This window comes from Pelodiscus sinensis, chromosome 8, assembly GCF_049634645.1.
Source record: "Pelodiscus sinensis isolate JC-2024 chromosome 8, ASM4963464v1, whole genome shotgun sequence".
Lineage (NCBI taxonomy): Eukaryota > Metazoa > Chordata > Testudines > Trionychidae > Pelodiscus > Pelodiscus sinensis.
In genome coordinates this window covers 36,325,538-36,353,141 of record NC_134718.1, presented here as the reverse complement: position 1 = coordinate 36,353,141, position 27,604 = coordinate 36,325,538, and the positions used below count along the sequence as shown (strand labels likewise).

General features: G+C 42.1%; 1 protein-coding gene across 18 annotated transcripts in view; it reads right to left on the bottom strand.

Annotated features, from left to right (window-relative positions):
- Positions 1-27,604, bottom strand: part of PCDH15 (protocadherin related 15) — a 1,467,631-nt gene that overhangs the window by 388,345 nt on the left and 1,051,682 nt on the right. For all 18 annotated transcript variants that reach the window (XM_075935032.1, XM_075935037.1, XM_075935036.1 and 15 more), the window contains one exon: positions 26,633-26,745. In XM_075935032.1, the coding sequence (XP_075791147.1) occupies positions 26,633-26,745 (113 nt within the window). The remainder of the gene's footprint in view (positions 1-26,632; positions 26,746-27,604) is intronic.

Sequence of the window (27,604 nt, the reverse complement as noted above, 5' to 3'; positions counted from 1 at the left end):
ACATAATACATACCTGCGTGTTTAAAAAACCTAGTATTTTGAAACTGTATTAACATATCACACTATTTCAGTAATTAATAAAATACAATGTCTTTTAAGGCATAGTTTCTTCAAATAGTTTTTTAATGAATTCATTTCAGTCCACTTAGCACCTCTTTTTGCAGGTTCACTGGGCACAACTGATTCTTTGTTTCTGAATCCAGAGTGTTTTTTCTTGCTTGCTTTTCTCTGGATACCTGCATTTGGTGAGTTTTTAAAGCATTTTTTTCATGCTTTATTTGATTACACTGTAGGGGGGCAATCAGGGAAACCCACCCTGCCAGAAACTATGTGCATCACAATGCAATCACAGCGGAGATGCAATCCACTTCTAGGTTATAGACCGATCACTAGCTGAGAACCAAGGTGTTATAGTAGACTTTTGTAAACTATACTTTTCAAGAAAAAATTTCAACATTCATTTTTAGGATCTGTTCTCACAAGCAAGTGAATCCTATGAATAATTCCTATTACATGAATACCACAGCAAATTTTCATTTTACTGATTGTAGGGGAGATTATTATATTTAAAAGTATAAATATTTTATTATCTAGTTTCTTTGGTGTATGCATTCAGAAGCATTTATAATGGACAAGTTTATATTTTTCCCAAATATGAAAATCATTGCTATTGGAGAGACTGAATTCTTGGTCACAGTATATTTATTTTATACGGATTTGTTTCATTTTAAATACAATATAAAACACTATTATCCTGGACTCTAATCAAACTTGTCCCTGATTAAAATCATATGATTTTAGGTTTGGATGAATGCAGAATAATTGGACTGTGCCTTAGGATGCTGTATCTCATGCTTCTAACAGTCAAGATATCCTTCCAGACTATTATGGATTAATACTAATGGATTTTAAATAGAATCCTCTGTTCCCTGGTGACAGAAGTCTTTAATATCAGTGACTAGAGGGTTTAAACTGAAGAAAAATTAAGGTATAAATCAAGTTTTCATTAGGACCATAAGGACATGGAAAAATCATCTCTATAGAATAAAAAAATAAACCTAAACAAAATTAAAAAAATAATGAAGCCTTCTTTTCTAATACAAAATATTTAGCTAAAAAAACATTTTAACATTTATTATGCTACTATAATCATCACTCACAATAGAATAGCCAAGTCCTTTAAACTAGCTACAAAGGAATAATTATAGAGTAAGTAAAGCATCAAAACAACTCTGAGAAAACATATTGTGTTAGATAAGTGAACATATGAGGGAAAATGATATAAAATAAAAATAAATAATGCTCAAATGATATATGTTTAATCCTATCTAGCATGTAAAACTGTTGTAGAATGGTGCAATGATTTTGTATATTAAATGCAGTTTGCAGTATTTATGTATTTATTGCAACCAAGCCATACATTAGATAACTAAAGAGGAAATGAAAGAACTAAAACCAGAATATGAGAACAACTGACTACATTGTTAAACTTAGAAAAATGTTCTGTACAAAACCAATATTAAAATAACTGATAAAAACATTGAAAAAAGAATTCAATCAGACCCCACTGAGCCTGCTGCCTTACATGTTGTGTGAGAAATAGCTAACATCTGGTATACACTTCATCAGTATAGTTACATCCCTCAGAGGTTTGAAAAATCCATACTGCTGAGACAGAGCACTAAGTCAACACAAGCATTTTTCTGTCAATCTAGCTACTTCCTCTCCAGGAGGTGGGTAACCAACTGCAATGGGAGAACTACTCCTTTGATAGAAGTCAACATCTACAGTAAACTGAAGACTTATAGTGGTGCAGCTGTTCACAATGTATGATTTGAACAAAATAAAGACAAATTATAATGTAAGACAAGGGAAACACACCCTGCTCCATCCCATCCAACTCTGGGTGAGAATACTGTGCCTTGCATTCACCCTTTTCTGGCAGTGTAATGATAAAAAGGTTCATTCATGATTCTGAGACACCTCTGCTAGAACAGCAAATAAAATGCATTTTCTTAACCCTAATTGGGATGCAGAGTGAAACAACAAAGTCACATATTATTATGTGTTCCCTCATAGAGCAGTTTCCAGCAAATATCATGTTTGATTTAAATAACTTCATCAAATACTGCTTTAATGCATAATTTTTTCTGGCATAAAGGATATTAGGGAGGGAAGTATCACCCATTAGCAACAGCACGAGAATAAGAATCTGAAATTCTACATTAATTCCTGATTTTTCCGCTGACTGTGAAGCATGGGGGAAGAGGGAAAAGAAGGGTCAGAAAGCTCCCTGAAACAGGAGAAAAGAGGAGTGGAGCAGATGTGGCATGCTTCCATCTCTCCCTGAATCTGCAGAAACCTTGCAATGTCAACATCATATGGTCAGGGCTATTTATGAGTGCTGTGCTCATCAACCAGAGGCATTTTCTTCAGAACCAGAATGACAAGCAGTTGTACATTCATACTGTTTGTAGAAGGATACCTTATGTCACTTGCATTCACCTGCACTGAAGGAAGGCTAAAGCGTAAGAGTGCTGAAGGGGCAAGTAGATCTCGCAAGGATTGTTGCTGGGAATGAAAGCTTAGGGATTAACGTGGAAGGGACCCTCCCCCCCAGTATTCAGAGTTTGAGCTACCTTCCCCGTAGATCCCAAACTCGCCAGGTTCAGAAGATTATGTCCCCCCACCCTCTCTCTGTGCAAGGCAATAAAAAACCTCTCCTTTTTAAAAGAACAATCAGCAAACATTTCTCGAGATGATTATTTAATTTCATGATTTGTAGTTCACCATGGAGACATGGAATACAGCCTGTGCAGCGCATTGTTTGGCCAGGTACTGAACTTGTTCATTTCAGAAAATCTATTGCAAAATTCACTGAGGCCAAGTTGCATACAATTTACATGTACTTTTCCAATACTCTTCCTTGTTTACAGTCCCTTACGGTGCATTTCTCTGCTTGGTTGAGTTTGGAAGGGATGTTGGAGCTGTAATCAAAAGCAAAAGGAAAGAACCATCTCAGCATACCCCCAAACTAATATTTTAACTTAATACACAGCCTAACTTTATTTTGGCTGTAACTTGGAATAAATTACTTCCCCTCCAGATCTGATGCCTCCTCTCCTTCTCACTCCGCCAGTCTATCGCTTCCTTCCTGAATTTATATACTGCTCACCTGGAGTACCTCTACACAGTCACACATAGTTCGAAAAAAGCTATGCCATTTGAGCTCTGCAAATTGTGTAGCTTATTTTGAGATAGCCTATTTCAAAATGTGGCACTGTTTACATATAGAGCGCTATTCCAGCATCTTACTTATTCCTCATATAATGAGGTTTACAGGAAGCCAGAATAACCCTCCTGTTATTTTGAAATTGTTTCAAAATAATGGGCATGCTGTTAAGACGTGCACAATGCTATTTTGGGATAATGGACATTATCCTAAAATAGCGCCGCTGTGTAGACGTACCCCTGCAGAACACAATCTCACTACTGCACTACCATAGCACTCATCAGCTGATAGTCCCTCCCTTTGGCTGCTTAGCTGCAAATCTCAACTCTTTTCCCATACCTCTATAACCCAGCCTGAGATCCAATCCACTGCAGTAAAATCTTGCCCCCCTTTTCATTATGTGCTCCACCCCCATGCCAGCAAAACAGCTCATTTCTCTCAGCACAACCCTCTGTCCTCCTTTCTCTCTCCCACCTACTATTCACCAGCAGTTCTGCACAGTCACAAGTAGAGTGTGAATAACATAACTATGTGGAGAAAAAAAAACCTCTTGTGAGTTTTTAGGTAGCCTCTATTATAATGTTACTTAGACCAGTGGTCACCAACCAGTAGATCGGGATCTACTGGTAGATCTTGGAGCTTCTGACAGGTGATCTTGACTGGTTTGGCCAAGAAGCTATCAAGTGCAGGCACTTCAGCTGCCTCTCCCCCCACTGCCTCACAACTCCTTACCTTTGCCTTGGAGCTGCCTCCCCCACCCCTAGGAGCCTCCTGCTTTCTGTGCAGGGCAGGGAAGGGAGGAGAGAGGCATTGATGTCAAGTTGCCCCCTCTCCCACCCTGTATCCTATCACCACAGAGCAGAGAGGGGGCATATCGGGACTTGAGATGGAGAGTGCTGGATGCTTTGGGGAGTGGTGCAGGGCCAGGACAGGGAGCCTGCCCTAGCCTCACTGTACCACCACCCAGCAGCCATCTGAGGTAAGCAGAGCCCAGTCAGAGCCCACATCCTGAAACCCTACACCAGTCATGAACCCCCTCTTGCACCCAGGCTCCTGCCCCAGCCCCAAGCACCCATTCACCCAAACACCCTCCCAGAGCTTGCACCTAGAACCCCCTTCTAAATCCCAACTGTATTCCCCAAGGTAAGGTCAGAGCCCCTCTCACACTCCAAATCCCTTAATCCAAGACCAGAGCCAGCACCCCAACTCACTGCCCATGCCTGATGAAAGGAAGGGAGGATGGGGGAGGGAGGCAGAATGGAGTGAGCAGGGGCAGGGTCTTGGAGAAGGGGTATAAAGGAGGCGGGGCAAAGGTATTTGGGTTTGAGGTAGCTCTTGGATTGCACTTAAATTAAAAAAGTGATCTCATGCTTAAAAAGGTTGGAGACCCCTGCCTTAGACACTACTGGGTCTTTTCACATTGACTCCAATATACTTTGGATCAGGCCCTCATTGCCTAAGGCAGCGTTTCCCAAATAGTGGTCCGCGGCCCCAGTACCGGTCCTTAGAAAAAAATACAAGTCCTTAGACAAATTATCGCACACAATCCTATTAATTTGTGAGACGGGGTAGCAGCACCCCGCACTGCTGAGTGCGGGGGCATGGCCCTCTTGGGAGAGAGCCCGCTTCCGCGGCATCTCTGCTGGGCATGCTCCCAGGTGGCGGGGCTAGATCTGGCGGGCGCTAGGACCCAGGGAGAAAGGGCATCATACACACTGACATAGAATTCCCAGTGCCGGACGCAGCCAGGGGAGCCGGCACCGGCCAAGAAAGCGACTGGGATTGGGACCAGGAGGGGGGGCACAGAACAACCCGCCAGACAGGCAGGGCCAGCAACACAATTTATTTGCATATTCATAATTTGCTTAATGAATATACAAATGTGCAAATAAATGTTACCAGTCCTCCAAAACCTTGTGAATGGGTTTACTGGTCCTCAGTATAAAAAAGATTGGGAACCACTGGCCTAACGTATTTAGCTGATTGCAAGTATATAAAGTGACTGATAGACTTTGCCCTGCAGAGATCCTACCCTTCTCTGGAAGAAGCTAAGTGATTGTCAGAGTCAAAGAACCCTGATCCTGATTATCAAGATTGAGGTGCCTGAGATGGAACCCAGTGGGCCGGGGTTCCTTTACCAATCTCTGATGGACCTGGGAGTGAACAAAGGGCTTTTCTGAGGTCTGAGCACCAGGAACAGCATGATAGCTCTGCTAGGCTAAGAGCTCTGCTTGGCCAGAGGGTTTTCCATTGAACTGACACACCGTCAGTTTACCAGGTTTACCTGTGTCGATGAAGAAAGGCTTCTTTGTCGGGGCATCGCGTCCAGACTCTCCCGATCTGCCGACAAACAGCTGATCGGCAGATCGGGGCAGCCATTTAAATTTAAATGAAGCCGCGATTATTTTAATCGCGGCTTCATTTCCCTCTTCCGATCTGGCTAATCTACATGCCTCCATCGACGGAGGCATGGAGTCTGGACACAGCCTAGGAGATAAGCAAGGCATTGCAGTGCTGGTTTGGAGTGCTCAGCTTCCTGGGACACCCCAGTAGGTTTTTTGTTTGGAGGTTTTTCTGTTTTAGACCCGTTTTTTCGTCATGGAGCCAGAGCTGCCCCTGGGCAGGAAATGGCCCCACATCATCATACTGCAAGTGTTGCTGCATCTGCATGACACAGTCATGAGGCTACTTCCCCATCTGGACCCAGACCAGAGGTACGAAGGGATCATCCGTCATGCAGCCCCACTGCCCTTGCCTCCAAACTTCTTTGTGGACAGGCGTTTATGGAGGCTTGACACCAGCTCGGACTGGTGGGACCGGCTCGTTATGGAGGTCTGGGATGACCAAGAGTGGCTACGCAACTTCCGGATGCGAAAGACCACTTTCCAGGAGCTGTGTACCTGGATCGCCCCTGCTCTGCAACGGCAAGACACCCACCTGTGGCCCGCTATCCCCGTGGAAAAGAGGGTCGCTATTGCCCTCTGGAAGCTGGCAACCCCCGACAGCTACTGCTCCGTGGGACACCAATTTGGGCAGGTCTACTGTTGGATCCATCCTGATGGAGGTAAGTCAATGTCTGGGGACAGTCACAGTTTGGGGTGGGGGGAAGGGAGACTGTCAGGAAGGGCAAAGTGGAGTGTGAGTGGGAGGGAGCTCCTCCACTCACCCTGAATTGTTGGAGGGGGAGTTCTGAGGAGGGGATTCCCGGGGTGTTTGAGAGGGAAAGTGGGTGGTGGGTTCTCCTCCTAAGAGATAAGGCACCCCTTCTAACATTTTGTTGTCTGTCTCTTTCTACAGGTGGTGAGGGCCATCAATTCGGAGCTGCTGAACAGGCTCATCTGTCTTGCAGATCTGGACAGCGTCATGGCTGGCTTTGCTGCCCTTGGCTTCCTGAATTGTGGAGGAGCGCTCGATGGGACACACATTCCAATCCGTGCACTGCCCCATTGAGCAGCCCAATTCATTAACAGAAAGGGCTACTTTTCTATGGTCCTCCAGGCCCTGGTCAACCATCGTGGCCAGTTTTCTGACATTTGTCTAGGGTGGTCAGGGTGGGCATAAGATGCCCGTATCTTCAGGAACTCGTACCTCTACTGGAGGCTTCAGGCAGGAACATTTTTCCCGCATCACGACTTTGCAGTTGGGGATGTGCACATGCTGGTGTGCATAGTGGCTGATGCTGCCTACCCCCTGATGCCGTGGCTGATGAAGCCCTACACCGGCCATCTGGATGCGAGCAAGGAGCAGTTTAATGCTCACCTTAACTGGGCTCGCAACCAGGTGGAATGTGCGTTCGGACGTTTAAAAGGGAGATTCCGGTGCTTGCTCACACGGCTAGACATGGGGGAGCGCAACATCCCTGAGGTGGTGGCCGCGTGTTGCATTCTCCATAACCTGGTGGAGAGGAAAGGGGAGGCCTTCCTACCAGGGTGGGGTACAGGTGCTGATGGTCAGGAGAGGCACTTTGCCCAGCCCCGGACAGCTGCTATCCGCCAGGCTCACCGGTCTGCTGTTTCCATACGGGAGGCCCTACAGGAGCAATTCTCAATTGGAGGCCACTGACTCTACTGAGGGGATTCTGCCTGGGGACTGGTCCCTGGCCCAATAGAAGCTTCCCTCCACAACCCATCTCCTGACTCTGTTTGGAGAAATAATAAACACCAGGGTTTGTCTCAAAATAATAAGTTCTCTTTTATTTTTTTAAATATCACTCACTGGAAAATAGTATAACTGTTGCAAACATAAAAAAGCTTTTGTTCATTTTTTATGTAGAAAATATACTTTCATGCCAAACTATGTACAATAAACATTTTGTTTAACACATTCCTTGTCATTTAACTGGGGTGATGGGGGTGCTTGAAACCTGGAGGGGGAAGGGGACTTGAAACCTGGAGGGGGGAAGGGGATCAGGTTGCACGGTGCTTGCCTGATCTCAGTCTCTTGCTTGGGCCTCGTGTTCGGGGTCCACCATGGCCACGGGATCGGGTGGTGTGCCTGTCAGTTGGCTGGATAACAGCGGGTAGGTGCTCTTGGGACTGGGAGGCCTGGGGGAGAGGAGTGCCAGGGGGAGAGAGGGGCTGGGGAACTGGGGGGCTGGGGGAGAGGGAGGTCCAAGGGGGGAAGGGATGCTGCTGTGGAAGGGGGGTTTGGTGAGGTGGGGTCATGGGGTGCTGGAGGAGCAGGACCAGGCACAGGAGCAGGCAAGCCGCAGACTTCCCTGAGTGGCACTCAGGGACGTGCGCTGCTGGACAAGCTCCTCCATCAGTCGGTCATGCCACCAATCCTCTGCCTGTGCCCTCTCTCGCAGGATGGTATTGAGCTCCTGCACGGCCTCCACATGCTGCCTCAGGATGTCCACATACACACACCTGTGTCTGCGGCTCCCATGTCCCCGAGATGGAGGTGGGGCTGGGGTGCTGCGGCCCTCTTGCACGGCTGGTCCGGCTGTGGAGGAAAAGAGGAAGACACAATCAGTCATAAAAAACTGCACTATGTATCACTTAAAATACTAACAGGATGGTTTATTAGGGGATGAGCTTTTGTGGCCCAAACCCACTTCCTCAGATCAGAGTAACACGGCTACATTTGTATCACAATCAGTCGTGTGCAACATCTGTCCAAAAGGGCATGCCCTCGCCTTGAGACAGGGGAATCAGACATTCTGAAGGTAACACCATGTGTGACCTGGGCATCAGCCTGAGCATTACAGGTTTCCCTTGTGCATCACCCACTGTGCACCCACCTACCCCCTGCATCCCCTGGGTGTTACACAACCTCACTGCACTCACCTGCTGCTTCATCTCCAGCGTCAGATGACACCTGGGAGGCCTCTGGGGTCTGTGTGACTGGCTCCAGGGTGAGGGTCGCTGTCTCCTCACTGTCCTCCTCTGGCACCATGTCCCCGTCTCCTGACTGCTCTGGGTCCTGCTCTGGCACGTCCACCACAGGGTCCGCCAAGCCTGACTGCACGAGACGCCATGGTGTGCGTGCTTCACCACCACCCAGGATCTGGTCCAGCTCAGTATAATAGGGGCAGGAGTGGGGGGCTGCCCCAGAACGGGAGCTATCCTCCCTGGCCTTCACATGTCCTTAGCGCAGCTCCTTAACTTTGGAGCGCACCTGGTCCTGGGTGCGGGGTTAGTGTCCTTTCTGGGCCAGGGCTTCTGCCATGCGGCCATAAATGTCCGCATTTCGCCGCCTGCTTTTTAGGACTTGTAAGGCCTCCTCCTTTCCCCAGAGCTTGAGAAGGGTCTTGAGCTCTGGCCCAGACCATGACAGTGCCCAGCATTTGGAGCCCCTGGTTGGGTCCCAAGAAGGCTCTTTAGAAGGGCCAGGAGGGTCTTGGGGCTGGGACATGCTGTACTTAACCAGCCGTGTGCTCTGGCTGCTTTGCTGCCACAAGTGGCTGTGAGGGTGCCTGTCCCTTTAACAAATGGCTGCAGACAGGAACCAGAGACATGCAAGGCATGCCCCAGATTGTCCACCAGGGCTTCTTCCTGGATGCCATTATTTTCGAAAAAATGGCCTCCCCACGTCCACACTCACTTATTTTCGACGGATCTCCCTCGAAAAAGGCGTTCTTCCTCGTGCAATGAGGTTTACCGCCGTCGAAAGAAACGCCACATTCTTTCGATTTAATTTCGAAAGAACGTGGTTGTAGTCTAGACGCACGTGAAGTTTTTTCGAAAAAAGGCTACTTTTTTCGAAAAAACCCCTGAGTCTGGACACAGCCTAAGGGAAAAACTCTCACCATCCTCAATGGAAATTTGCTTAAATAAAGATTTGGAATGAAGACTGTAAGATGGTGGATGAAATTCTATGGCCTGTGTTATGTAGGAGGTTTGATAAGAAGATCATAATAGTTCCTTCTGATCTTGTAGCTTAGAACTCTCTAAATAAAAGAAAAACTCAGCAATGGCTTATTAGTAAGCACAATCTGAAAGTAAAAAAATCTGGAATGACTTCAAGATTTGGCTTATTAATAGTACAGAGCTCAATGAGAAATAAATACAATTAATGTACATATATATATATATATACTCCACAAATTTCATTACAAGAACAAACATCCAAAACAAGTTATTAGTTATCATATAATTAGTGCTGTTAATTTTAGAATGTAAATATATGTAAAATAAGATTAAAGAGTTATTCAAACCTCAAAATAATCCAACTCTTAATCAAAAGTTTGGTCTTGGAATGTTTGTCTTCACAGATATGCTCAGCTCTCATCTTGCAGACTTAGCCCCTCAAAAATTGGACTATCCAATAAAATAAAATGCTGTGACAAATGTGGCCGCAACCATCTCTTCTTCTTCAGAACCAAAACAATTCTAAGCATCATACAGATTTCTCATTTTGATGTAGTGGTCAAACCCCTTTTCTCTCTTATGTCAATAATTTTGAATTCTTTAATTCTCTCAACAGTAAATTCAGATTTTTAGTCAGAGTTCTCCTTGTGCTTGTAAATGTGTTTTCCAATGCCATTTTACCTACTTTTAAGACAGAGTGGTTCAGAATAGCGTATTATATAGAAATACAACCACCACATCACTGCCGCTGACTCCTCTAGAAGACAGAATTGAGTAAGGAATTTACAATAAACTCTTTATTTGATTTTAATCTTTATTTTTTCTGCTTATGGAATATTCCTTGAATTGATAGAACATTTTTTTAACTTTATAAATCTGTGGATTGATCACAAGTATTTAAAATTCAAACTGGGTTGCTTACCAGATAATAATCCCATACATCACATATATATATTTTTTCTTTTCTGATAGATGGTTGTGGTACAATTATCTCAACGTGCAATTTAAATATATGTATATGTGTAAGCCATTCTTCCAATTAATATTAAACATTCAAGTTAACATGTAAATTGAACACAAAATTACTTTGAGAATGGTCAAAGATAGTTTATTAAAAATGGGAATGGAAATTAAAAAAAATACTTTTAAAGACCTTTGTTTTACTGAAATGCAAAATTTATTTTAAAAGGATGGCTGGAATATCAAAGTCACACATAGCTCTTGTACAGCAAATACATTTCATTTTTTTTCTAGACAGAAGTTTGCTAAAACTTAAGTATTATTAGTATCAGTTTTATATTGGCTATTGCTTTATTCTATTTTCTACTGGGAAAACATTTTGCAGTTGACAACTATAATTGTGCATCATGAATTACTTAAACTATTTTTTTCACATCTGCCCTAGTGAAAACTGTAAGTGCAGCATCAGATGGTGAAACAAGTACATGTTGAACCTCTCTCGTCTGGCACCCTCCATGCCCCTGACGAGTTCCAAATGAGAGAATTTTCCAGACCATGGGAGGTCAATATCGCCTAGCAGCATTAACAAAACTTCCACTGCTTAATGGGCTATTAGAGGACATTTAGGAGTAAATTAGAGTTAAATAACAGCTAAATAACACCCTAGCACTACTAGGGACTGGTGGCTGTAAAGAAATTTCATGGGACCGTGGGAAAGTTGGCCACACCCATGAAAAGTGGACATCCGGCTAACTAAAACCATTCTGGACAACAGGTCTACACTCGCGGCTTCTTGTACGAGTAATATGCAAATGAGGCTAAGCGTGGAATATCGCCAAGCCTCATTTGCATACCTAATGAGCCACCATTTTTTTCAGAATTGGCTCTTGTGCAAGAAGGAGTGTCTACACTGCCCCTCCTTGCGCAAGAAAAACCCTCTTGCATAATGCCGTTACACCTATTACTTGACAGGAAGAACGGCATTGCGCAAGAGGGTTTTTCTTGCGCAAGAAGGGGCAGTGTAGATGCTCATTCTTGCACAAGAGCCTCTTCTGAAAAAAAATGGTGGCTCATTAGGTATGCAAATGAGGCTCGGCGATATTCCACACTTAGCCTCATTTGCATATTACTCGCACAAGAAGCCGCGAGTGTAGATATAGCCCAGATGTTTCCACACCAGAGTGTTCTGGACTAGAGAGGTTCAACCTGTAGCAGTATTACTTTCATAGTTTTTTGCTGAGTCAATGTCCTCTATGCTTTCTGTCATTAATTGTATCAGAGGGATAGCCATGTTAGTCTGAATCTTATAGACTAACAGATTTATTGGAGCATAAGCTTTCATGGGAAAAGACCCACTTTGTCAGATGCAAGATACATCTGACGAAGTGGGTCTTTGACCACGAAAGCTTATACTCCACTAAAACTGTTAGTCTATAAGGTGCCACAGGACTTCTCGTTGTTCTTGTTATTAATTGTGAAAAACAGAATTGGAAATAAGGATGAGATCCTGCAACTATATGCAATATCTTACTAAAAATGGTGTAGTAGTAGAGAAGAGGATAGCTAATGGAGGTCTACTTTTTAATAAAAGAGAAAAGGGCCAGAAAATTTCAGACACACAAGTTTAATTTCAGTTGTGAAGAAGAGACAGAAATAATGTACAACAATTAAACTTCTATCATTAGAAAGAAATATAGTAAGATAAAATGGTCAGCATGGATTCATGGAATAAAGGTCACATCTGACAAAACTGCTTGAATTTTTCAAATGCATTACTGAATCAGATGATAAAGATGAAACCAAGGGCAATTTCTCTAGATTTAGGGAAAGCATACCACATTAATTTACAAAGCCAGAAAGTTCAGTATAGGGGGAGAACTGCTGAAATGGATTAAAATGGCTTAGTGACAAGAAGCAGAGGGTAACTTGAGGATAAAGATTTTTGAATTTTCCATCACTGAAGTTTATGATGTTGCAGTGAAATTATATTGGAGCATAATGTGTACAGACATAAATATTTAAAAAAAAATCAAAATAGAGAAAAAAATCTTCTGTATTAGTAGGGCTTATCAAATACTCTTTTTACTTTAAGCAAAAAAATACACTGGCTATGCAATCACTATAACTTATTCTGAATGATGTATGTAAAAATGCCCATTTAGTGCAGAGAATCAAGCTAATCCTGTAAATGGAACAAAATTGATTCACATAAACTGAGAATCTGGCCTCTCTGTTGTGCTGTGCTGCATGGTATAAAAATAAAAAGTCAATTTAAAAATCAGTTACCAAGCAGCAGTATCTAGGATACTAATGCCACTTAATGTTCTTAGTGTAAAGAAAAACTGAACATTCTATGATCTTACTATGTATTTTTGAAATGTGTGTCTGCTTATCCATCTATCTCTGAGTTTGTCTGTTGAAGAACTCCTAAATAGAAACACCTAAGACTACCCCACTTGATATGAAACTTCCTCTTTTCATGACTTAAAGTAAGATAAGTGCCAGAACAATGGGATATGCCTGAAATTCAACTGTTTCTCATAAAATGGAAAGGGAGGGGTCTGATAGGAGAGACAGATACTTTAGAATGACCACAGAGGACAGCAAAGGGCACAGGAACAGCCACAACCCCATTGGACCAGCAGGGACAAGGGTAGAGAAAGCCACAGCTATCTAGTATATACAGGCAGTCCCCAGGTTACGTACAAGATAGGGACTATAGGTTTCTTCTTAAGTTGAATTTGTAAGTAAGTCACAACTGGCTCCAGATTCAGCTGCTGCTGCTGAAACTGACCAGGGGCTGACTACAGGAAGCTGGAGGCAGAATTGCTCTGCCCCCAGCTTCCTGGAATCAGCCAATGATCAGTTTCAACAGCAGCTGAATCTCGAGCCTGGGACAGAACAGCTGGGCTGCCAGGTAGGTCCCTGCAGTACCAACCCGGCAGCACCCCAGCTGCTCTACCCCAGGGTCCACAACAAAAGCCTGGTCTGCTGGGCGGGGGGGCGCACTAGCTGCGCCCCCTCCCCCAGCAGACCAGGGACACGGGGAGCAAAGCCGCAGTGGCAGCAGGGTCCCACGCCTCTGAGGCTTTGCCAGAGCAAAGCCTCAGAGGCGCGGCACCCCGCCGCCACTGTGGCTTTGCTCCAGGTGTCCCTGGTCTGCTGGAGATGGTCCCCAGCAGACCAGAGGCACTGGGAGCAAAGCGGCAGCAGCGGTGGGGTGCCGCGCCTCTGAGGCTTTGCTGTGGCAAAGCCTCAGAGGCGCGGGACCCCACTGCGGCTTTGCTCCCGGTGTCCCTGGTCTGCTGGAGACGGTCCCCAGCAGACCAGGGACACCCGGAGCAAAGCCAGAGAGGCAGAGGGGTCCCGCGCCTCTGAGGCTTTGCTGTGGCAAAGCTGGGGAGGCGCGGGACCCCTCCGCCGCTGCAGTTTTGCTCCCGGTGCCTCTGGTCTGCTGGGGACTGTCTCCAGCAGACCAGGGACACCGGGAGCAAAGCCGCAGCGGCGGCGGAGTCCCGTGCCTCCCTGGCTTTGCCAGAGCAAAGCCTCAGAGGCGCGGGACCCCTCCGCCTCCCTGGCTTTGCTCCAGGCATACCTGGTCTGCTAGAGACAGTCCCCAGCAGACCAGGGGCACCCGGAGCAGCTTTTCTCGCCCCGGAGGTCGAGATGGTGGGACCGCTGCGCTCTGGGCGGTCCCGCTGCCTGCGAGCTCCGGGGCGAGAAAGCCCCGTTCGTAAGTGCGGATCCAACATAAGTCGGATCTGCGTAACTCGGGGACTGACTGTAGTTCAGACAGAGAGAGAGAGAGAGAGAGAGAGAGTTTGTTTCTGTTTGTCTGTCTGTCTCTCAGCCATGGGACATATATCCCTCCCCCTGGCTGTTTCCACTGCACCCGTAATGGCCATGGAGACCTGGTTCTCATCTGGCCCCAAGCAGCTGCATTAAGAGATCTGGGGCTGTCCTCTCTTCCCCAGGCAGCCTGCATACTGCACCCCTCAGCCTCAGCCTCACCCCAGAGCAATGATTTAAACGAAGAAAAACAAAACTTATTTGCATAAAAAAGTCATTTATCCAAACCCAGCAACCATCCTAGGGGATTTACAAGCATAGGTTGTCTTAGCTCAATGGAAGGCCTGGTATGCTATGTTAAAGTTAGGTTTAACTGAACTGGTTTGTCTTCAGAGTGGCAGAAAAGTCTCAGAGGGTTAGCCATTTTAGTCTCTAACTTTAAAAAAATGAGTAGTCTTGTATCATGTTAGAGACTTACTATACACACACACACACACACACACAGTATTATGAGTTTTCTGGGGCAAAACACACTTCCTCAGATAAGCCACAACTCATCTGAGGAAGTGGGTTTTGCCCACAAAAGCTCATGATACTATTCTTATATATTTTTTTTTCTTAGTCTCCAGGTGTAACAGGACTACTCATTTTTTTCAGGGTGTCTGGTAAGCCCTGGGTATTGCAGCGTCACCATTCTTCCTAACATTATCCCACATTATATTTCCTCATATCTCACGGTGAGAGTTTTCCATGACGATTCACCAACACTTGGTTTTCTACCTTTCAGGCATCCCATGGGATAATTCTACCTGTTTTACAGAGAGCATATTAACTAGCATGCTATCTCTAGAGCTGGTATGCAATGATAGCATGCAATCACTGGGGTGAATTTTACCTAATAGCCAGTATTACTAGATACTGCATTATTATTGCTAGGGTAGAAAAAACTGGTAGCGTTACTGAATATTCTGTGATTCACAGAGAATGGCATAAGTGTGATCAAAGCATGAACTCCGCCTTGGGAGGGTTCTTTTTTCTTGCCCCCAACATGCATTACTTTAACAAATATGAAACTCCACAGCTTCATTCCTCTTGCCTCTAATCAGAATTTCAATTCTACTTCAAATGTGGCCCCAACTATCACAAATATTGCTATTGGCATGCACTACAAAAGGATAAAATAGTCATCCAATAAGAGGAGATAGTCTTTGACACTTTCATTCTGCTTAGCTGCCTCTGGCATTGTTGATGCACATAATAGTGCCAAAGTGCTTCAGAAAAAACATATTGCAACATAAAAATAATCAGTATTTAGGAAAATGTGCATTTTATTTTATGAGTTACTTCCTAGGGACTGCATTCTAGGAGCTCTGAGAAGTCTTCTATGTGTTTTGAACATCTGCTTTCCAAACTTTCAACACTCATATGGTTAAAAGCTATAATATAATCTTTTTTCTTCTATAAAATGGTATACAGGCAGTCCCTGGGTTACGTACAAGATAGGGACTGTAGGTTTGTTCTTAAGTTGAATTTGTATGTAAGTCGGAACTGGTACATACTGTAGGGGAAACTCTAGCCAAACATTTTTCCAGAGCTCAGTTTTATTCTCCCACACCTCACTTCCCTCAGTCTTTTATTCTCAAGCTGAGGTGTCTGCTGAGAAAAGCCGCTCTGCGTCTCCCTGGTCTGCTGGAGGGGGGCGCTTGCTTCGCGTCTCCCTGGTCTGCTGGGGGGAAGCAGCTAGTGCAGGGTTGCCTCTCCCCGTTTGTAAGTAGGGATCTGATGTAAGTCGGATCCATGTAACCCGGGGACTGCCTGTACTTACACTACCCTGTTTTGCAAGCCCTTTGAGATCTACTGACAAAAAGTGTAAGATAAGAGCTAGCTGTTATTATACTGTCTACCATAATTACAATGAATTCTGCAGATACAAATGCTTTACCAATTACACCATATTAAGAAGGTATTGCTGTACCTGCTGACATTTCTCTACATCTCACTAATAATATTTTGAGAGGGAAATAAAGAAACTGCAGATCCTATTAACTTGAGGAAGAAGGAATATTTCTTGAGTTGCAAGGAGCAAGTCAGATCTACTGCTAATCCAAAGATAGAGAAGAAGCTGGAGGCCAAGAAAATGCAGCAAGATGACAAGAGACTGAGGATGATATGGAAAAAGACAACCAAATATACTGCAAGTATAAATAGTCCATCTGTATTAGCTGGCAAAAACAGAACTAGCAGACAATTGATGGCCATGAAAAACAGGCAACTGGGGTATAGCCAGTTACAGCCTTTTGTAACTGCCATCGAGTTTTTTCCAAAATAGTGATTCCTCATCTGTGTCTTTCACATCAGCCATAGTACTCTTGTCCTAACCATAATCCTTTATATACCCCTTTCTGGTAAACAATAATATTCAATATATTTTTACAGTTACTTCTTAGATATTACAGAGTCCCAAATTACACACCTTATATTTCCTATGCTGAATCCTATTTGGTTCAGCTTTGTGATCACTTAATGGTTTGGAAGTTTTACAATTAAATGTGTGTCTTCATCATTGATAAAGCAGAGGAAAGTAAGATAGATGAAAGGGTTTAGTAAGTGTGAGAGAACTACATCAAAAGATTTGATAATTATACTGTCATTACCCAGCTGCTCCATATCAAAACACAATGAAGTAAGCAAACTTTATACATAATCAGGAAACAGGTGTTGAAAAATCTCTTAATACTCTTTGTAATTTGTTGTTGACTGTAACTACCATTGGCACTGAATGTCTATTAATGTTTCCCTCCCCCTGGTTGCTACAGTAATGAGGTACTGGCAATGAGCAACCCTCATCATTTTTTTTCTTTCCTGAAACAGTAATCCCATGCTCCACATCTGCAAGAGTAATTTCTGCCTCCTAGTTCAATTTTTAGTCATATTTTGATCCAACAACCATTTTTGGAAGACCCAGTGCTTGAGTCATTTGATGTAATCTAGGTAAACTTAATTAATCTCTACTGAATACAATGGAAGGATAACACTGTCATTTTCCCCACAAGCTGGAGTTGGCAAAAATCATGTACTCTGAAATGCTGCAGATGTAAAAAATAAAAGAACCTGCCCAGGAACCTGACTCTCACGGCGTGCATCACAATGGTGTACTCACCATTCTGGCAGACATACTGCTTCTTGCAATGGGCAGGGAATGAACAAAGTAATTTAAATATTCCATTACTTCAGGAAAAGTCCCGTAGGCAACGACATCCCAAAATAAGTTTAATAAAGTCTCCCCTCCATAGTCTTACCAACATTAAACATTTGCCAGTGAGTTGGATTCTACAACTCTAGCAAGGTTCCACACCACATTACTATTTTCTGCTGCATCTGAGAAGTCTTACACTTGGGCTAATCTCTCCATGCAGATTGTACATTTTTACTTGCCTCTAAACATTCTTCAGCTGCTCATTGTCTCACCAAGACACCAATCACAGATTACAATAGGATCTAATTTTGTTACAAAATAGCACTCCACATGGGCAAAGCCTATGGCCAGAAAGAGAGCTTAGCAAGTATTACTGCTCAGTTACTTGACAAACTACTTGTGAGACAAGATCCCGAACTCTGAACTCTGAAATCTAATCTGCTGAATTCTATCCAATGTTGTTTGGACACGGTTCCCATCTAAATTCTTTTGAAATTGAATGCTACTACACAGTTGACTCTGTACGGGATTTCGGCAAATCCAGTAATGTGCCTGAACCACTAATGCTTACTGCTTAAACTTTAGTAACCAAGCTAACAGGCCCAAATTAGACCTAGACAGCCACTTCTGAATGACCACAGTCAGGAAAAAAAAAAGGGGGAGTTTGGGTTCCACAGAGAGGGCAGCTTGACCCCACGTCCTTCCTGGGGCCCAAATTTCTAGTGAAATCGCTGAGCTATACATTAAGAAAAACAGGACGTTTGGCTAAATGCCCTAAGACATATATCTATCAGGGCACTCAGGCATGGAGACTTTGAAAAAGAAAAAACTCTTCTGATGAAAATGATGATCAGAAAAAAACCCTCTTGCCTAACCTTTAAAAAGTGCTTGCCCTAACAAGTTTTTGAGTGACATGTTATTGTAATACTAATGGATAAATAGGGAAGGAAAGTTTGAGTTAGGGGGACATTTTGGGAAACATTTGGATGGACGCCTCAAGGAATCCTTGAGGACTCTTCACATCTGGACGCATTTTCATCCCCACCGGCAGACGGAAGACTGGCCATCGGAAGCCTGCCCAGTGTTACTCGAGAGCCACACTCAACTTCAGTAATTATCGAGGGTAGGGATGTTTTACTAACCTGTTGTGGATATGTGTAAGTGCTTGAGACTAAGTAAAGTTTAGCTTTAAGTGAAAGCACTCTTGTGTTGTCCTGTTTGTATCATCCATCTATTGGTCGGACAACCATGTCTCTCCTGAATTATTTCCTGACACCACCTCACAGAGAGTAAAAGTTACCAAGAGGTTTGAGTTGAAAGAACCCCGGGTAACAACTTTGCCACTGCCATTTGATGATAGTGTCTCTTCTGAGGTTACTAACAGCGTGGCTAGAATGCCTTTCAACCACCACAATGCTAGCTGTTAACTTAAATATTGGTGCTTTCAGAAAACTCAAAATGCATTTGTACAGCCCTGCCTGTAAGGCAGGCTGAGTGTGTATGCACTAACTTGAATGTGTCAGAAACAGTGATGCAGCGTAAATGAGCTGAGCAACTGCAGGAACAAGTGACAAAATCAATCTTTTTAAAAACAGAATGACAATGATTTCCTCCCAAGAAATGATGAGCCCTTGTAACTGATTGATATCAATGGGGATTTTGGCACTTAGTAGATACCCAGCAATTGTCAAGATCAGGACTTCAGTTTAGATGCACACTTACACTTTTGCAGCTCAATTTGTATTTCAGGAGAACAAATCTTCTTTCATTATCCGAATCCTTCCCGCCTCAATTAATATCAATTTAAATATGAATTATCATCTGCACCAATGTTATATAGAACAATAGTTTATTGAACGCATTAGTTCAAACCAAACCCCTTGGTTCGAACTAATGTTACTCCTCATTTTTTGAGGAGTAACTTTAGTTTGAACCAAGGGGTTTGGTTTGAACTAACGCATCCCGGCATGCAGTTTCACTTTCGAAACAGCTGTTGATCAGAGTAACGCACCGGCGTGATCATGCTAATGAAGCACGGAATATTTAAATCCCCGCTTCATTGACTATATTGAATGCCTACATTTGCATCCCTAGTTCGAACTAGGGCGCCAGCGTAGACATACCCTTAGTATTCATTGAAGCAGTCACAAGCACTTCTACCTTGTGACTCATTAATGATTTACTTTTTATATAAATTAATGTAAATAAATACTTGCTTGTACCTAACAAAATGCATGTGTTTGTGCACTATAGACAGTATGCATTATATTTTCAAAAGACAGTACACAAGATAATGCATATTTTAAAGTGTGTCATCCAAGAAGACTACAAGAACCTAACTTTAATTTTTCACTATTTTGATTAATATCCTATAATCTCCATTTCTAAATGTTCTCTTAAAATTTTAAAGTAGATTTTAATGTAGTCTAGTTTAATGTACTTTAGTCTGGTTTATAATTGATTGATAAATGGAATTAAATTCTAACTAGAGCTGATCAAAGTCCATCATCTGAACATTCTTCTAATTTAATTCCTGATTAAATGATTTTTAGAAAAAAGTAAAAAATTTAAACAAAAAATACATGACTACAGGTAGTAGTAAATGCACAGTAAGAGCAGAGTATAAAGATCACCCAGAAAGGTGACCAGGGACTCATTGCAATAGTGTCCAAATCTGAAGGTAGATGTTTGTCAGATTGCTTTAACATCCAACGAAAATGTAACCTGCAGTTGTAATGTCTAAGGAAAAATATTATTTCAACATCCTCATGATTTTGCTGTGACCCTGACTATTCATAGCTGCTCAAAGGTGTTCAAAATAAAAAAAGTAATTCATTTTTGAGGTTGAGCTGGTGAATTATGCATTATTTGCACATTTTAATCTGGCATAATAACTGAGGTTTAGAGTCTGTCATTTAATAAATTCTTTTCAGAGACAGAATATATTTACTGGAAATTAAAAAAAATAGAACATACTTTTAGTAAATTTAAACTATTCAAAACTTTTAATAGAGATAGTGCCAATTGCTGTAAGAACTCCAACAACAGCCCTCTGTATTACAACTCTGTAGCCAATTAGAATTTGCATTTGTGACAAAAATGGAACTTCTTCCTATGAATGTATGAATTTTCAAACTACACAAATATTAAATGAGTATTTTGAAAAGTATGGATTGATCCCCCACAAAAAAATATTAGGCACACTTTGGTCATTTCAAAAATAATATCTAAAAATGGAACAGAACATTAGTTAGGAAACAAATTCTTCAAATTAAAAATTCCTACCAATTGCATGTTATTGACTAAGCAGGTATTTTCTGATACTGTAAAATCCTGACTACTGTCAATTTAGAATTCATATGCTCTAATATTCATGTATTAGTAAAACATGTTTTCTCTGTTTTGCTTTATATGTTCCTTGGGCAGCATATTGATCTCTTGACATCAAAGGTAGTGGTTATTCTAATAGTGTTAAACCTATTGAGTCTTTGGAACTGATAAATTTGAACTTTAAAACACATTTTTTCTGAGTTACATATTTCCTCCTGCCGAATAAAATGAGATTAAATTCAACACCAACTCAATCACAATGAAATATCTAAATCTAATAATATTAAATGAGAAATCCTTAAAAATTATATATGGAGCACAACTGCCACATTGTACCAATTCAATAGATCCCCAAGCAGTATTGTATTAAACTGCTATTATTCAAACATTTTGAATATTATTAATCTTACAGATTTATATGTTTGCTAATTATCCTCTTGACTTAACAAAAACATACAAAATTGAATCTAACAATACCTGTAAAAATGTCCTTTAATAATACAGCTTGTAATTAATGTATAAAATATATATTATTAGATATTTTGTAATTGATTTTCTACTTGATGTATTGTATGTTTGGATTTATATAACAAAATGAACTCAAAACAAAAGAAAAATTCAGGGCTTTACTGAGGCAAATTTGAACCAGAGCTGCATATATATTTTTGTTTAGCTATTAAAACGTTTGATTTTTAATCATTCAAATGAGAGTTTTGCACTGATAGTTAGAAAGAACTGAAGAAAACCTAGTATAGAAGTGTATTATAAAATAAATATAATACCGGGATTGGTCAAGTCCTGCTGTGGGCATTACACTAGCCACCCTTTTTTAAAGAGGGTCTGGGAAGGGATTTTTCCAGCGTTTTTTTCTATTAGCATAGGTACAATTATTTTTTTTCACCTTCCTCACATTGAGTTCAATAATGGCTTTTTTCCATGAATTGCATGATGGGTGATAGGCTATATGGTGCAAATCATTATGTAAGTGTATGATGGCTGTCTAGTGAAGATACTCCATAGAGAAAATATACAGTGTCTGGATAAAAGGCTAAATGGCTTAGAAAAGGATATAAAGATGTATTCATTGAAGGAATGAATGGAGTGTGGGAGTGTGGGTGAAGATTCCAATGACTGGTACAACTGGGAGCCAGCCCCTTTTATTATAGCTTATCTGTGAGGTGGGCATAGATGGCATAGTCCCAGCAATGGATTTGATGGAGAAACCTGGATAGAAATAGAGAGGGAGCTGGTGGAAGCTCTCCTCCTTCCTGCTAATTATGGAATAAACAGGGGGTTACCTGCACTGTACTCTTATCTGCTGGGAGGCCCACACATCTAATAATAAAGTTGCTGTCTGATTAAACTCAAGTTGATCTCCTGCCCTTCCTTTGGTAGGGCCAGAGAACACATTTACAACAACACTACTAATCCTTTGTTTCCTCAGAACAACCAGGAAAGAATGCTGGGCATCTGGAATTTTCATCATCAACCTCTCCAAGAAACTGGATCCCTCTCTTTCCAAAAGAGTGCTTGGGATCCTGAATTGTGAATTTGTGTTTCACAAATGTTCAAAGCTAGTTTTAAGAGATCTGTTCCTATTAGTTATGTGATATCTCGAAGTCTCGGCACCATGTTTTGATCTAGCTGCTCTTTTCAGATGTTCAGAGATTACAGTTGCTTTTGTGGACTGAGGAGGCCTAGACTGTGCTAAATTGTGCCGAACGTTAATCCTTGCAATAGTCTATTGCTCCAAGTGGTATTAGCAAAGTCCATGGCTACAGTTTTGACTGCATGCACGGCTGCACTCACTCCCCACATACATTCTGTACAAAATGAGAGTTGTGAGGTATCCTTTAAAAATTAAGAATTCACTGGTCAATAATATCATAGTGAAGTGTATGTATCAACATATGTAAAGTTATCTGTTCCCCCTTGTATGATGTTGGTAGCACATATTCAAACCCAGTAAGCCCTAATTAAGTAGGGGAGATTAACCAGGTCTATCTTAAACAAAGGAATGTATGATTAACACAATTTACATATAAGTAGTAAATAAACAGGGGCCTTGCAACAGCAGGAAGGAGACAATGCAAACTACATTTCAGCAAACGGGAAGAAGAAAGAGTATGGGAGCACCTTCACCTCAGAGACTCTGTCACTTTCTTTGAATAAACTTTGCTTTGAAGAGTAATTCTCAGAAAAATCCACTTCAAAGGGGAACTGGACTATAAAGTGAGTAGCAAGTTGATCTCTACCTTTTTCACGTTCTTTCATCTAAGATGACAAAGGAACCAGCCCTTGGACTTTGAGAGAGGTTCTGACTTGAGAATTTTATCAACCCTCTACTGGGAACATATGGAAAGCATTTTACCTTGAACGTAGTGATAGAGATGCAGCCATGTTAGTGTGGTCTAGCTGAAACAAAAGATAGAACTATGTAGCACTTTAAAGACTAACAAGATGGTTTATTAGCTGATGAGCTTTCACGGGTCAGATCTGAAGAAGTGGGTCTGACCCTCAAAAGCTCATTGCCTAATATACCATCTTGTTAGTCTTTAAAGTGCAACATAGTTCTGTCTTTTGTTTTACCTTGAACCTAGGTTGGTAAGTCTTAATTACTCAAAAGAGTTTTATCTTTACTCCTCTAGTAATCATTTCTGATTTCAATGCCTTCTACTCACGGTCACTTAAAATTCCCCTCTTTGTAGTTAAATAAACTTATTTTATTCTCTACTATAAATTAATATAATGCTGTGTTTAAATTGAGTTGTTTGGTATTTCTAATTGAAGTAGCTAACCTCACAGAGGCAAGTGACCTATAATAACTGAATGGTCCAAGAGAGGGCTGAGCAGCACAGAATACACATCTTTGGGGAAGCCTCAGACTAGGAGTGTATTGAAGTCATCCTGCAAGTGGTAACCAAAGCTGGTGGAAGCCAGTGTTGCTCTGCAGACTGGAGCTAGACTAAGATACTGAGGGTTTGACCTGCATGCTGTTTGGCTGTTTATGAGGGGCTAATTCTGGGAGCTGTGACATTATCTGATTATTATATGACCATAAAAACATTGTTGCCACCACTGTTATATAACAAACAAATCTTATGCCAAATATTATTTCTGCAGAGTAAATAACTCAGGGTATGTCTACACTACAAAATTTATTCGAACTAACAGACGTTAGTTCGAATTAACTTTGATAGGCGCTACACTAGTGCTCCGCTAGTTCGAACTTAATTCGAATAGCGGAGCGCTTAGTTCGAACTAGGTAAACCTCATTGTACGAGGACTAAGCCTATTTCGAACTTACTAGTTCAAATTAACGGGTGTGTAGCCCCTTAATTCGAACTAGTGGGAGGCTAGCCCTCCCCAGCTTTCCCTGGTGGCCACTCTGGCCAACACCAGGGAAATTCGTATGCCCCCTTCCTGGCCCCGGATCCCTTAAAGGGGCACGGGCTGGCTAAGGTGCCCGTGCCAGGTGCAAGCCTGCCAGCACCCAGCCAGCAGACCCTGCACCTGGCACGGCTCGAGACAGCCACCCGATGCCCCCCAGCCCTCCCTCTCTTCCCGGGACCAGGCTGGCGGCTCCTGGGAGCTTGCCCGGGACCGCAAGAGGCGGGCACCCACCTGGTCCAGTGCAGACATCGTGGACCTCGTCCTCGACCTCTGCACTAGGCACAGGAAAGCGGCCGTCTAGGGCAGGAGAGCTGCCAGCCTGGCCACCCAGGAGCAGGTTTGCATGAAAATCAAGGTGGTCCACTGAGACCCCCGACCCTGAGCCCTGAGCTTAGAATGGCCGTACTGGGTCAGACCAAAGGTCCATCTAGCCCAGTAGCCTGTCTGCCAACAGCGGCCAACCCTAGGGACCCGGGAGGGGATGGACCAAAGACAGTGACCAGGCCATTTGTCTCTCTTATAGAGAGCTACAGTATTAAACTTGTTTGACACAGGCACTGCTAGATGCACTCTGATTTTATACACTCATTAAACATTTGCAATTTGTTACAATCCATAACCCACTATTTGTGTCTATACCTACTAATAAATGCAGCAAACACCTACAACTTTCTGCATTATTAGGGAACCTCCAAAGAGATTATCCCAAATATACAGAATAAAGCAAAATTGTCTTACAGAAGCACATCTTTCAAGCAAATGATTTTTGTTGCTCCATTTAAGCAGCTAGTAGTATAATCTTAAGCGGAGCCTAAATCTGTTAGGCTGTGTCTACATAGTAGCATTATTTTAGATAACCGACATTATTCTGAAATAACATAGTCCATGCCTACACTGCAACCAGTTATTTCAACATAATGTCGAAATGACATCGAGATGGAGGACTTCTTACTCCAGCTCCTGTAACCCTCAGGAGTAAGGGAAGTTGGAGGAAGAATGCTCTGACTGGGACTTCCTGCTGCATAGACAGTGCCAAAAGCTGAAATAAGCTGTTTTGACTTAAGCTACACAATAAACATATAGCTTATTTCGGCTTTAAGCCAGCTGTGTGGACATGCCCATAGGGCACATTCAAAGGAAAACTAAACTATGAGATTTCATGCAGCTATTTGGATGTATAAATCTCAAACTCACCTATCTTATTACTTCTAAGTTTCAAATGGGTAAAGAAAACACTGAGACACATCTTCCCACATTTCCTAAAGTGGAATTCAGGTACTATAGATAACAATACTCTGCTAAGATACTGCCCAGGATACTCTCTTTTTGTTTTCAGATTTTTCATATACATTAATAAACATATAGAGTGTTATCTTGACTCATTTTGGAATTAAGGACAGAAAAACAGAGGGAGGCTTAAACCAATACGTTAGGAGCAGGATGTTCAGAATAACTCAGTGTTGACCTAAATCTGTTTTCATTTACTTCACTGGGCAGTTAAGCCAACAATGACTGCTTATGAAAACCCTATCCCATAACCAAAATCATAGATCTGGATCTGCTTCATCTCTAATTATTGAATTCTCCTCTGAGATATGTACATTTTTTCTGACTGTATTCATAATTCTGAATATTAACTTCATAGTGAATTACTAAATATACATATCAGACATACTTATAGGCTACGTCTAGACTACATCCCTTTTTCGGAAAAGGAATGTAAATTAGACATATCGCAATTGCTAATTAAGCGGGGATTTAAATCTCCCCCACTTCATTAGCATAAAAATGGCTGCCGCTTTTTTTTGGCACGGACCTTTGTCGGAGAAAAGTGCCAGTCTAATGCTGATTTTTTGAAAAATAAAGCCTTTTCCAAAAGATCCTTTATCCCTCTTGAAATAAGGGATAAGGGATCTTTCGGAAAAGGCTTTATTTTTCGAAAGATCAGCATCTAGACTGGCACTTTTCTCTGACAAAGCTCCGTGCCAAAACAAAGCGGCAGCGATTTTTATGCTAATGAAGCATGGGAGATTTAAATCCCCGCTTCATTAGCAATTGTGATATGTCTAATTTACATTCCTTTTCCGAAAAAGGGATGTAGTCTAGACATAGCCATAAAGTTTAGATGAAGAGAAGAATGTAAAGTAAAAACGCAAAAATCTTAGTCTCAAATATATTGATAAAAACAAACACACATAAGTTGAACCTTTTTTACTTGTACTATGCCAAAAATTAATAGTAAATATTGGTGCAAAATCATGAACCTTAAATAGTTTTTCAAATGTACATCCTACCTTTTCCACTAGAAGGATTTGTTTATTAACTTACTCTTTACCAAAAAAAACCCCACATTTTTCTCCTGAGATTTTATTGCTAAGCAATTTTGCAAGTATATGGAAATGAGAATTCAGTTGAAATTACCTTAATAACCAAATCAAATTTCTGGTGCAAATCCCTGTTTATTGGCTTTAGGAGATGGAGTGCAGCTGTTGTAAGATTCATACAGAAGTATTGTGGATAATCCTCAGGAGTCCCTGCAAAAAGATATTGCGGTTTGAAAACATAATTGAGAGAAATAAGTACTCTGATAGCAGCTTTATTTAAATAGTATATTTACTTCACCCATTAACCAAGAAAGGAATAAAGTCAAATTCAGTTAGTACAGGGGTAAACAGTTATGCAGTATATGAGAAAGAAAGAACACATTTGATCAATGGTTAGTGGTCTTGTTCAAAACTAATAAAAACAGAATAATTGATTTTTTAATTTCCAAAACTTTAAAACCAGCTGTCTTCAGAATTTTAAAATAAATGTGGGCATTTATAGTCAGTGTTCATGAAGAGCATCTGACAACACTTGTTAAAATAAAGGTTACAGAAGACAGTTATTGATCATGCCACTAAGTCATCATCACTTTGTAACCTGAAGAGGAGGTTACTCACCTCCTGTAACTAACGTTCTTCAAGATGAGCATCCCTGGGGGTGCTCCACATTAGGTGTTGAGCATCCCAGAGCCTCTGGACAGAGTTTTGCCTAGCAGTGCATCAGGGGGCCGTGCATGTGCAGTGCACCGAGTGCACGGGCTTCCCCTGGAAGCTATGCATATGCGTGCCCCCCTCTTCAGTTCCTTCTCTATCCAGATCCCGGTGCAGGAGTATAATTTACGTATTTGCATTTGTTTTTGTTTCTGAAGTAGAGGGGAGAAAGGGAGGGTAGTGGAGCACCCCCAGAGATGCTCATCTCAAAGAACATCAGTTACTGGAGGTGAGTAACCTTCTCTTCTTCTCTGAGAGGCATCCCTTGTCTGAGAGGCATCCACAGTAGGTGACTACAAGCAATCCCTGTTATGGAGGTAGGGACTTCGGATCGGGTAAGTATGCTGTCTGCAGGACA